Source organism: Garra rufa, chromosome 14, assembly GCF_049309525.1.
Source record: "Garra rufa chromosome 14, GarRuf1.0, whole genome shotgun sequence".
Taxonomy (NCBI): Eukaryota; Metazoa; Chordata; class Actinopteri; order Cypriniformes; family Cyprinidae; genus Garra; species Garra rufa.
In genome coordinates, this window is record NC_133374.1 from 22,001,691 (window position 1) to 22,014,218 (window position 12,528).

General features: G+C 36.1%; 1 protein-coding gene across 1 annotated transcript; it reads right to left on the reverse strand.

Moving 5' to 3' along the window:
• Positions 1-2,228: 2,228 nt before the first annotated feature.
• pde9ac (phosphodiesterase 9ac) lies at positions 2,229-11,711 on the reverse strand. Its single transcript, XM_073817337.1, has 17 exons — positions 11,643-11,711; positions 8,625-8,695; positions 8,394-8,471; positions 8,260-8,303; positions 8,059-8,113; positions 7,901-7,971; positions 6,858-6,945; positions 6,641-6,722; positions 6,463-6,537; positions 6,295-6,381; positions 6,079-6,183; positions 5,857-5,939; positions 5,516-5,672; positions 2,930-3,043; positions 2,681-2,785; positions 2,472-2,600; positions 2,229-2,360 (listed from the first exon to the last, which is right to left on the reverse strand). The coding sequence occupies exons 1-17, from the start codon at positions 11,709-11,711 to the stop codon at positions 2,229-2,231; spliced, it is 1,545 nt and encodes a 514-aa protein (XP_073673438.1).
• Between the last annotated feature and the right edge of the window lie 817 nt (positions 11,712-12,528).

A 12,528-nucleotide genomic window follows, 5' to 3' on the forward strand; every position in this document is an offset into this window, starting at 1 on the left:
AGAAATCCACTATATGGAGAGAAATCCTGAAATGTTTTCTTTAAAAAAAAACAATTTTTAATTTCTTTACGACTGAAGAAAGCAAGACATGAACATCTTGGATGACAAAGGGGTGAGTAAATTATCTGTAAATTTTTGTTCTGGAACAAATACAATTTATGGATCACAAATACAATTCATAGAAAGCTGACAAAATTTAAATGTATTAAACAAATTCTAATTAAAAACAGATAAATATATGCCATTAACATCTGTAAAATAAGTCACTTATCCAATTTTGTATACATAAAGAATTGCAGAAATGAGTACACCCAAGATTTAATTCTACAAAGTGTAATATTCTACTAATATGTCCTGTAGAACTCTTAAGTTCTCCTGGAGGACGACCTCCTTAAATGCCCTGGTCTTTAATGGGAAGTGTTGCTTAGCCTGTCACTACAGAATCCCCCACAGCTGCACAAGAGTGTTAAGATTGAATGAAATACATGCCCACTGAAGGATTTTCCCCTTGGGAGAATGAATATTTTCACTGTCATGTTGAAAAAATGCTCAACAATGCAGGGAATGAGGAGAGTATAGCATCTTCAGTTTGAGGCTTTTGTATTACATCACACAGTGGTGTGTGAAATGATGACAGCATTGATAAAGTTCAACTCCCTCACACCTTCAGCAATTTTACATCCCTATATAAGAGCTTTACTACCACTAAACGTCATTGTGGGAACCAAGGACTTCTCACTGTACTCCTCCTCTAGCAACACTATAACATTTTGAATGCTGTTATGTCCGAAATTACTGACTTGGTCTCATAAGACCATAGTATGGATTAATACGTCTATATTTTGTAAATATTGGAAAAAGACAAATGAGTTTATTGTGCTTTGGTGTTTATTGTGCAACCATGCATATCACTTATGCAGGCTTCATCTTACTCTGTCAGATAAAGTATCACTCTTTTTATTGTTTTTGCCAGCTCTGAGACACTTTCTTGGTGTTTCCTCTGCTCTTTTTCTAGCAAAAACTCACTCATCACTAAATGAAAGCTTAAAGTCAAGACCTACTTATTTCAGGGGCCTTTTCACAAATCCATTGTTTTTGAATTTCTGTGTTACTTTTGCTATATTTTCACATTTAAAACAATAATTTGGTATTGTTCTTGTACCATTGTCCTCTTCTATGCTAAGAAATAAACCTCCTGACAGTTCTCTCTCAAGTGGTTTCACTGTGGTCAGCATTAAGTTAAATAATTACCTATTAATCAAAACTTACCTCGACGTTACACAAGAAATTTTTATTTAGTTTTATTTAGTTACTTTCAGGCGGGTGTACTCATTTTTGCAACACAGCATTTTATCACTTTGATAAGAAAATTGTATTTTCATTAATAATTTTAACATTCTTCTTTGGTAACGAATCAAACAGACTTGCTGGAATATTTTATCTCTAAAGAACCCTGACATGTCTTATAAGTAAAGAGTAATTAATTTATGCTGTGCACTGTATTTAATACAGTATATAAAATATTGTAGTACAAAAATAAAACAATGGCAATATTACAATATATAAGTGTAGAAATCACTCATTTTTCTAAAGAAACACTGTCCAACAGTGAGATAAGCAGGTAAATTTACAGCAGGAGTCCACGTCTTTGGTATTTTAACAGACCCCCTAAAGTGTGCGGTGAGTTTGGTGGGGGATAATTGAAAATAAATGGGAAAAGTCATGTGAGAGGAGGCAATGCCACCCTCGCAATATGATTGGATATCAATGGTTATGTTTGGCTTTGATTGGTTCATGTGCCTTTTGTGTTTATGCGCGTTCACAAATCAGTTTGAATGAACAATAAAATGGCGTTAAGAGAAAGACTAATTTAAAAAAGTAAGTAAACACACAATGTGTTAAGTGAAAATAAGACTTAAAATGGTATGAAAGCATGATCTGTGGGAGTTTTTAGTGAGTAATCAGCTTGGTGAAATTTAAAGTAAATCTCTGTGTTTGTGACCAATATTTACCGAGCTTTGATGACTGATGACCTGAAAAATTCAAAAATAGTTAAAATTAACTACTAAAAAGAATAGCTGAACATAAGTTCACAAATAAATGTATATTTATATTTGTGAAAAACAAAAAATACGCCACCGACCACCGCACACCACTGATAAATATATATATATATATCTTTTTTTTAAATAAATTTCATAATTTTTAATTTCAATATTATATTTCTTTCAGTAAGCTATGATTATGAGTTGAGGAGTGTTTACCTCGGTCATGGCATCATCAATTTGCTTCAGCTCCTCATAGTGGTCCCTGGAGTCTCTGAGAGGCTGCACCATAATCTCTTCAATTTGAGGAAAGAGCTGAGAGGGAAAACATGACGTGATCTGAACCATCATGAGAATGAGTAAATGATGACAGAATGTACATATTTGGGTGAACTATTAAATGTACTATTTGACTATTTCACCTACCTTCATGACAGTTTCAAACATGGGGATGAGAACAAATTTAATGAAGCCAATCTGGGCTGTGGGCTTGGTGACTTTGTCTCTGTCCATAAAGGGTGCCACAGGAAGCCCCTCGGATTTCTCTCTATCACTCTGAACAAAGACGAGACAGGGTAAACAAACCCACCTGTCACTGCAGAGCAATTATAACACAAGATGTAGAGTCAGCTAACCTGCATGAAATATTCCTCCAGCAGACAGTCCACCCACGGCTCTGCCACCTCTGTAGGCCGGACTTCATTGGAAATGTCACAGCATTTGATAAGAACCATCTTCAGCTGCACACATGAGAAGACGACAAATCTTTACTTGTCAAATTGTCAACAAATCTTTACCTGTCAAATTCATGCCATATCCTTCTGAAAAACATCTTTTTGCTGGTTTAAGATGTGGTTTTTGCAGAAAGAGTTTATGATACATACGCAAGTCACATGCTCCTCATTGGTGAAGTCAAAATTGTCCACTTTGTGCTTGAACGAGTCCAAAATCTCGCCATGCCGGGCCATGTCAGTGGCCAAAATCAGTGTGATGATAGCCTGCCAATACATTGCCATATAATAAACACATATTTACATATTATAAGAACATTTACTGCAAAAAAAAAATAAAAAAAAATTGGGGCGTAATGCTGTTACAATACCGGGTATACTGATTTTTAAAACAGAAACATTTAATCTTGTTGACACTCCAAAATGTTAGGTGGTGGTACTTTACCTTAAAGGGATAGTTCACCCAAAAATTTAAATTCTGTCATTAATTACTCACCCTCATGTCATTCCAAATGCATAAGACTTTTGTTTATCTTTGGAAACACAAATTAAGATATTTTTTTAAATCCAAGAGCTTTCTGACCCTGCACAGACAGCAACACACCTACCATGTTCACTGTTAAAATAGTCCATGTGATATCAGTGGTTCAACCGTAATGTTATGAACTACGAGAATAGCTAAAGTTCTAAATGCGAGTCCTTTTTACAAATATGGCAGAACCATGACTTCTACCACAAAAGACTGCTTTGTTAATAACCTTCCTGATTTGTCTCAATTCCTCAGCATATTCAGTAGAACAAAAACTTAATGAAGTAACAGAAATGATGGACTCTTTCTCTTCTAGCACTTTAGATATTATTATTAGATAAAATTAAAAAGAACAGCCAGACACCGTGGCATAATGAGCACACTCGTGCCCTAAAGAGAGCAGCCTGGAAAATGGAGTGCAGCTGGAAGAAACCAAAACTAGAGGTATTTCATATTGGATGGAGAGAAAAGCCTTAACAACTGTTATTCTGTGATCTGATAACTTTTCATCTCTCAGAAGAAAGCAGACACAATCCCTGATATGTATTCAGTACAGTGGCTGAATGATTGAAAAATAAAGTCTCAACATAGCAGTAATTACCTTATGAACTACTTTACTTCCAAGATAGATGATATTAGGGATAAAATTATAACCATGCAGCCATCAGCTACAGTATCACATCAGATCAATATAGATGCCCTGAGTAACAATTCAACTTCATTTAACAATTTCTTTAATTTTTAATTTCAGTAAAATCAGTCAGTAAAAGCAGTCAGTGTGTGGAAACAACCACCCCACAATAATAAAAACTACATCTTTTTTAATCCCTAAAAAACCTAAACAGTCTCAATTATCAAGCTATTTTGATTTTCTGAGCAGTATGACGTCATACTGTTCAGACCCCGCCCACTTTGTCCGCCAAAGCACTCCCTTTTTTGCACTCAAGCAGCTGTAGCGACAACAATGTCTTGTAAGCAATGCAGGAGTTTTGTAGTTGGATGTAAAAGTGAACGTAAGATTAGTTTTGTTTTTGATGGTAACTTGCCACCGAATACACAAAAAAAAACAAAAGAGAGGGGTGGAGTCAGCACTAGCTCATTAGCATTTAAAGAGGCATGCACAGAAACGGGTCGCTGTGAACTAGGGCTGCACGATTAATCGCACGATGTTGTGAGGCGCGTTTAATCAATGAAGCCAGTACTTTGATTAGTAGTAAATCTCCAATCGAATGCGATTTTGAGCACGATTTGGCGTAGCTTGTCAGTGATTTACGTCTCTGTGTATTAATTCCCGCTCCAGCTGAACGCACGTGATGGAGATTTACTACTAATCAAAGTACCGGCTTCATTGATTAAACGCGCCTCACAACATCATGTGATTAATCGTGCAGCCCTACTGTGAACAGAGCTGTTTGATAAGGTAAACAGGTGTTATTTTACACAACCATTGATAAAATTTTAATCAAAGACATTTCATTAAGATAAAAAAATCATACCAAGTTGTGGAAAATGGGCATCCGATGCCCCCTTTTAAGGCTAAAATACACTAAATGATTTTTGTTCTGATTTACAGTCCGGATGAGTTGCTTGTTGAAAGTTAGAACCAGTTTACAGATTTTAGGCAGTTGAAGTTGACAGATTTTAGGCAGTTGAAGTTGACAGAAAATTATATAGTGTATTTTTTTTTTTTTTTAAGTTTTTTAGACTATGATTCCACCCAGAGAGCAGCCTGGAAAATGAAACGCAGCTGGAAGAAAACAAAACTCGAAGTATTTCATATTGGATGGAGGGAAAGTACTTCCTCCTACATAAAAGCATTAAAACTGCTAGATCTGATTACTTATCATCTCTTTTAGAAGAAAGCAAACACAACCTATGTTTTCAGTTCAGTGGCTAAATGAATGAAAAATAAACCTCAACAGGCATTGACATTTTCAAACAGCACAGCAGTAATGACCTTATGATCTACTTTACTTTCAAGATCGATACTGTTAAAGATAAAATTATAACCATGCAGCCATCAGCATCATTTTATTTAACAATTTCTTCTCTTCAGAAAGCTCTTGGATTTCATCAAAAATATCTTTATTTGTATTTCAAAGATGAATGAAGGTTTGGAACGACATGAGGTTGAATAATTAATGACAGAATTTTCATTTTTGGGTGAACTATCCATTTTCATTTCTTAAATGGGATATTTTGTGCTGTACCTGTCGGATTTGTTTAAAGGCCTCTGGGTCCACGTTTGCAAATATATTACACTCCGGCAGTGAAAGTATCTGGAAGGCCACAGCGCAGTGGTGATTCTCCAGGGGCGAGATGTCATTGTAGCGCACTGCCAACTCAGTGCGAGCATTGATCTGGTACCTGCATATATAGACAGTGCTACATTAACTTGTCACATGTCATGGGAATGATTACTAAGATAAACGGTACAGATATAAGGCTGTAAAATTGTCATCACGAATGTGTACGCAAATACCTGGGTACACCTGTATGTTTTTATGAGAACTGACTGGAGAGCATAATTACACAGAGGCGAAGATCTTACGTGTTGTTGTATCCAGGGTGGTCTAAGTCGTGACACACGGCAGCAGTCATTAAAATGCCCAGATCTGTCAGCGTGAGCTTTTCCTGTAGGCCACACACACACACACACACACACACACACACACACACACACACACACACACACACACACACACACAGGTTTCCACTTTTACTGTTCCACAGTAATTGATGTGCTAATTGCTACGTACGTAAAAGTTCTCACCTGGAGGTTGCAGAGGTGGATCATGCCATACATCATCTGACTCACGCAGAAACAATGACGGAAATTATGGAACGGGTTGCTACGGTAATTTTCCTGAATGCCCAGCTGAGAATATATAAAAAGAATCAGGACTGTCAGAGCTGTTAACCTGAAAAATTCAGTGGAAATCGCCTTTCTTGCACCCTTTCATTTTTACAATTATACTAATTTTCTTACCAGCCAGCGTTTGAGAGTAATTGGGTTCATGTTAAACTCCTTCACAAGTCCTAAGTCATGGTACATGTACTCCAGGCAGCTCAGCATCTGATAAACAGGAAACCATCAAATGAGCATGTGTGCATGATTTCATCTCTAAATACAGTGAATATTCCGAGTCAGACTCACTTCATTGTGCTCCCAATGCCAAACATCAAAGGTTGGTTTCTTTAGCGCTTCAATGGTCTCCTGAGAAAGAGTATACTGAGGAAATCAAGATAAACAGAGATTAATACCACATAGAGACAAGATGTTCTCCCACAAGGCCTATAATTCAATCAAAACATGTCATAAAACTTTAAAACACCTTTGGGTAGCTGGGGACGTCACGTCTAGGAGTTAATTTCTTTCCATCGTCGGAGAAATTGTATTTGCATGGACAATTCACTCTAAAAGGAGAGTGGTTGATCAGTCATTTAGATACATTTGTGTTTATTGTTTGAAAAAGAGGCGCTCAAGATGGATAAACAGATAGATTGTCACGCTTGCGTTGACTTCCCTGGAAGATATTTTCTTTCACTTACCTTCCTCCTGCTCTGGACGTCATCTCATCTCTCAGCTTCTTTAAATCGTTTTTACACTTTTCAATCTCCACGACCTTCAACCCCTCCACTGCATAACAAAATCAGTTAATACAATAAAATAATAAAAATCCATTCACTCCTTTTTTTTTAATCCCTCAAAAAACCTAAACCGTCTCAATTTTTAAGCCGTTTTGATTTAAGCAGTATGACATCAAACTGATTAGGCCCTGCCCACTTTGTCCGCCATTTTCTCTGCACGCAAGCTGTAGCGACAACAATGTCTTGTAAGCAATGCAGGTGTTTTGTAGTTGGATGTAAATGTGAACATAATTTTGCTTTTGATAGAAATGCAAAACCGAATACACAAAAACCCAAAGAGTGGGGTGGAGTCAGCAGTAGCTCATTAGCATTTAAAGAGACATGGTTCAAAACAGCTCTCTGTGAACAGAGCTGTTTGACAAGGTAAAAACTTGCTTTACATGACCATTGAGGAATTTTAACCAAAGTATAATGCAGACATTTCATATAGAACCTAATGAATCATACCTACTTGTGGAAATGGGCATCCGATGTCCTCTTTAAAGGCTAAAATACACTACACAACTTGCCAAGATTTTTGATTTTGGAAGTTGCTTGCTGAAAGTTAGAGCCAGTCTACAGATTTTAGGCAGTTGAAGTTGACATAAAATTATATTGTGTATTTTTTTTTTTTTTAGCTTCAGACTACGATTCCCTCCAGTTGGAGGATATCAAACATGATTGACATTTTGGGCTGTTTTTAGAAGACATATTGTTTTCATTTGTCATGCATCTTCTAGCAACGCTGTGCGAGTTTGTTGTGTTCGGTGTCACTTAAGTATAATAGTGTGTGATCCTCAGTTATTTAGTGCATGACGGCCAGTTTTTCTACTGTAACCATTTACAAAGTCAAAGTACATGATTCCTAGTGTTTTAAAATCGGTTTAGATTGTTGTAGTGTACTTCGCTAAGTCTTAGCAACAATGAAACCAGATAACAAGAACAAACAAGAAGTCATAACTTACGTTCTACTCTCTTCTCCAGCATAGCCAGTCTGTTGGTCACTTCTGTTTTCAGTTCGTTGATCCTGAATGCTCTGTAGAGTTTATAAGGAAAAAGTACAGAATCATCACGGTGATAAAGATTCATCTTAAGTGCATGAGAAAACAAACATGTCTATTACCTGCTGAACTGCTCTGCTACCTGTGAGAGCACATTCTGAAACATATCTTCCTTTTCTGGGGAGTTAAATACACAGGTTATAAATCAGGGCAGATTAACTCTTGTCTTGAAACATTATAATGAGCAAATGTAAATCTAGGGTACTAAAGGTCACGAGTAAGCAAGTCAAACACTGAAAAACTGTGAGAATGATGCACGTTACCTCCCAGCTGGCCGGTAGACAAAGGAATGACTTTGTACAGGGAGCTAAAAGGACAAAACGGGATCATTAACTGACAGATCAAACTGAAAATTATCATAATTGCTTATACAAACAAGCGCCAGGCTGTGTTTTACTTGGGGGTGTTGGTGGGCATCGTGGGATCAATGGACACAAGTGCACCTTCAGGGTCCAGCATCATTATAGCAGTGTTCCTATAGACAGAAGAAATAAAAAGTTGATGGATTTATGGTGTCTGGCACTGAACATGTTGTACAGTGCAAAGAACTTCATTCTCAACCACTGGAGACCAGGATTGCAGAATGGATTGAGGTGTTGATTGGTGCTGATATCAGTGATATACAGACCTAGGGATGTTGGAGGAGGAACATAGCAGTTCTTTGATATCACATGGGCTGCAGTGACGACTGAAAAGCACCTGAGCAGGACAAATAAGGGTGTGTTAGATGCATTATGGGTGTATTTGTCGTCAAACTTGTACTACAATGAGAAACAATAGCCTCATGCTACTCAAACACGTAACTTGAGATATCTTGATGTTTTAAAAGCATGAAATAAAATAAGTGTGATAAATTAATGATTTGATCCCAGTGGAAAAATCACTTCAATTTCTCTCCTAAGCTGTTTATCTCTCCTTAATAGTTTCTCCTAAGCAGAAATAAGATTCAATGGAGACTTTGGCTTAAGACTCCTACTTCTCTGATTCTTTAAAAGAAACTAGAAGTCTGTCTGCTCTAGAGTTTTTAAAACAGATGTCTCACACTTTACTCAGATCAAAAAAGACAACAAAGTTTGCAAGCAAAAGTCAGAGCCTATAATATAAGCTCAGACATATGTCTGTTTATCTATACAATGATGTTCAAAAGTTTGGAATCAGATTTGGAATGTCTTTTAAAGAAGACTTGTCTGCTCATCAAGGATGCGTTTATTTGATTAATAATACAGAAAAAAAACAGTAATATTGTGAAATATTATTGCAATTTAAAACAGTGGTTTAAAAAGTTATTTATTCCTGTGATGCAAATCTGAATGAAATCATTCTTATATGCTGATTTATAATCAATGTTGGAAACACTTTATAATCAAAGTTGGAAAATGTTAAAAAGAACAGCATTTAAAAAAAAAATAGAAATCTTTTGTAACAATACACCCTGCTGTTCAAAGTTTGGATCAGTACAATTTTTTTAAAGAAATTAATACTTTTAATTAGCAAGGCTGTGTTAAATTGATAACAAGTAATAGAACCCCCCACCCCCACCCCCAATAAAAAGTGAAAAAATAAATAAACAACTGTTTCCAAAATTGATAATAAATAATTAATCAGCATATTAGAATGATTTCTGAAGGATCATGTGACACTGAAGACTGGCGTATTAATGCTGAAAATTCAGCTTTGATCACAGAAAAAAAAATAGTTTAAAGTATATTGAGATAGAAAACTGTTATTTTAAATTGCAATAATATTTCAGAATATTACTGGGTTTTTTTTGTATTTTTGATCAAATAAATGCAACTTTGATGAGCATAAGTGACTTCTTTTTTATGATCAACATTTTTATTTAGATTTAGTTTCACTTAAGAAACATACCACAATTCAGTCATAAGTGACTACTTTAAAAAACATAAAAAATACATTATTAGAACTGACATGTTCAATCAAATAAATCTATTAATTAAAAGCATTAAAATAAAGAATAACAAAGGTGAAAGAGGCAGCTGTGGTAGACAGGTTCAGATCACCAATAGATCCTGTACTACAGTAAACATATGCCACTCTCAATGCTCTCAATGTCCACTTGGCCTCTCTGAGCTCTCAGGAAGTTGTGTTCACTTCAAGATGAATTGCTGAATCTGACACATGCATGTTCTACCATATCACCTTTCCATACTGTACAAACTGTTGAACCTCCCACGAAAATTCACATCTTAATGACTTTCTAAAATACATAAAACATTTTTCATCAATCATAAATGATAATATGCAGATAATGAGTACGACTGAGCATCTGTGGGATCCGTATGTAGAACACACTCTGTAAATTGGACTTAAACACAACCATTAACAGTTCTTGAGTCATTCTCTAGGAAACAACAGGAGCAAACAATGTGTCAAGTGTCACAACAGCATGCAATGTCAGTCACACCTGTGGAACACGCCATCTTCAGCTTTATTTTTAACCTGTGCATGCTAATCTCCCAGCAATCATCTTGACAGATTTACTAGTGCCATGACAAACTGCCTAATATCTAGTTTATTGGCTTCGATTCAGCATTTCAGGTCTCAGAGATTTGTAACAAACTGCTCGAATAGAAAGGATCAACCAGGCCAATATTTGGCCATTTTTGTCAACGAATAAAAATTCTGGTTCAGTATTTTTCCATAAAATGCATTACCTTAATTTAAGAAATTATGTGTGCTTTAATTCACTAACTTTTATGGTGTCTGCATTAAATTGGTTACCAAACACCCTGCTTTCTAGATATTGGATTATCAAAAAACTATACTGGTCAACCACCAATAGTATTCATTTATTCAAATGGCATTTCATGATCTCACATTAACCAGTAACTTGTGGCATTCAGGCAAACACACATTGAAGGATTAGTTCACTTAATTAAAAGATAATTAAAATGGTCATAAAAGATGTTCATGTATGTCTTACTTTCTTCAGTCGAAAAGAAATTAAGGTTTTTGAGGAAAAAATTCCAGGATTTTTCTTCATATAGTGGAATTCAATGGGGATCAACAGGTTGAAGGTCCAAATTGCACTTTCAATGAAGCTTCAAAGGGCTCTACATGATCTCAGCCAAGGAATAAGGGTCTTATCTATAGCTAAACAATCTATCATTTTCTAAAAAAATACAAATTTATATACTTTTTAACAACAAATGCTCATTTTTCACTAGCTCTGTGATCTACAACTTCACACATTTCGTAATACGTTGGAAAGATCATGTACGGTTAGTCCTTTGTCTGGTTATATCGGTTCAAAAAGGTAGGGTAGACAAAAAAAATTCAAAATCGTCCAACATCGTTGTTTTACCTTTTTTTGCACATTTGCTTTGAAAACACTGAGTCTGTACTTCTGCCTACATCTCACATACATAATTACGTTATTTGTGAGGTTGAGCTAGTGCAAGACGAGCATCTGTGATTAAAAAGTAACAAAAAAAATTGTTTCACTAGATATTGTGTAGAGCCCTTTGAAGCTGCACTGAAACTGAAATTTGAACCTTCAACCCAATGATGGAGAAAATCCTGGAATGTTTTCCTCAAAAACTCAAATTTCTTTTTCATTTTGGATGACATGGGGGTGAGTAAATTATTCTGGAAGTAAACAAATTCTTTAAAGTGAGAGACTCACCTTCTGCACTTTACCATCTACGTCCAAATAGATGGTTTTGGGAGCATAGGAGGAGGAGCCAGACCCCATGCTGACAGTGAGTCACTTGTCCTGGTACCCCTAACCAGGAGCAGATCCACCACGAAATGTCTTCTGCAAATAAATACATAAAGAATGACTTTCACATCTACCATGTTTTATAAGTATAAGAACAAGTCTATAACCTCGTAGTCTAACACTGTCAACCAAACAAATAAGCGGTGACTGAAGAATGAAGCAATTTAAATGTCTTTCAATGTATGGAAAAACAGTTGAAACATTCTTCAAAATATCTTTTTTTGTGTTCCACAGAGGAAAGATAGTCATACAGGTTTGGAACAACATGAATGTGAGTAAATGAGAAAAGAATTGACATTTTTTGCTGAACTATCCCTTTAAAAGTCAATTAAGGTGATTACAATCCATAGAACACACTTTATAGTGCACATCTGTGCATAACAAACATAAATCTCAATTTACTCTGACTGCTGAACAATCAGACATATTGTCACCTGAGACTTTCTTGGAAACTTTCTTGAACAGCAGGCCACGTTTATTTCTGTCTACGTAACTTAATCTGAACGTAATGAAATGTTCTATTCGAAGCATTGCAGTCAGAACGTTTCATTTAGAAAATAGCAGTCTTGCCTGCGCGCCGTCAACAGCTCCCGGTTCTCCCCGCGTGCAGGCAGCGTTTTCCAGCCGTCCCAGGTGCTCAATGGAGCCAAGTGAGCAAAGGAAACCTGGGTGTATTGAAGGACCCTGAATATAATTGTCACTCTCCACCGTTGTCAGGGGGAACAGTTACTACGGTGAAAAAGTGCCCAACCCCCTTGATGTCTGTTGTTGCTGTTGTAATCATTTAATT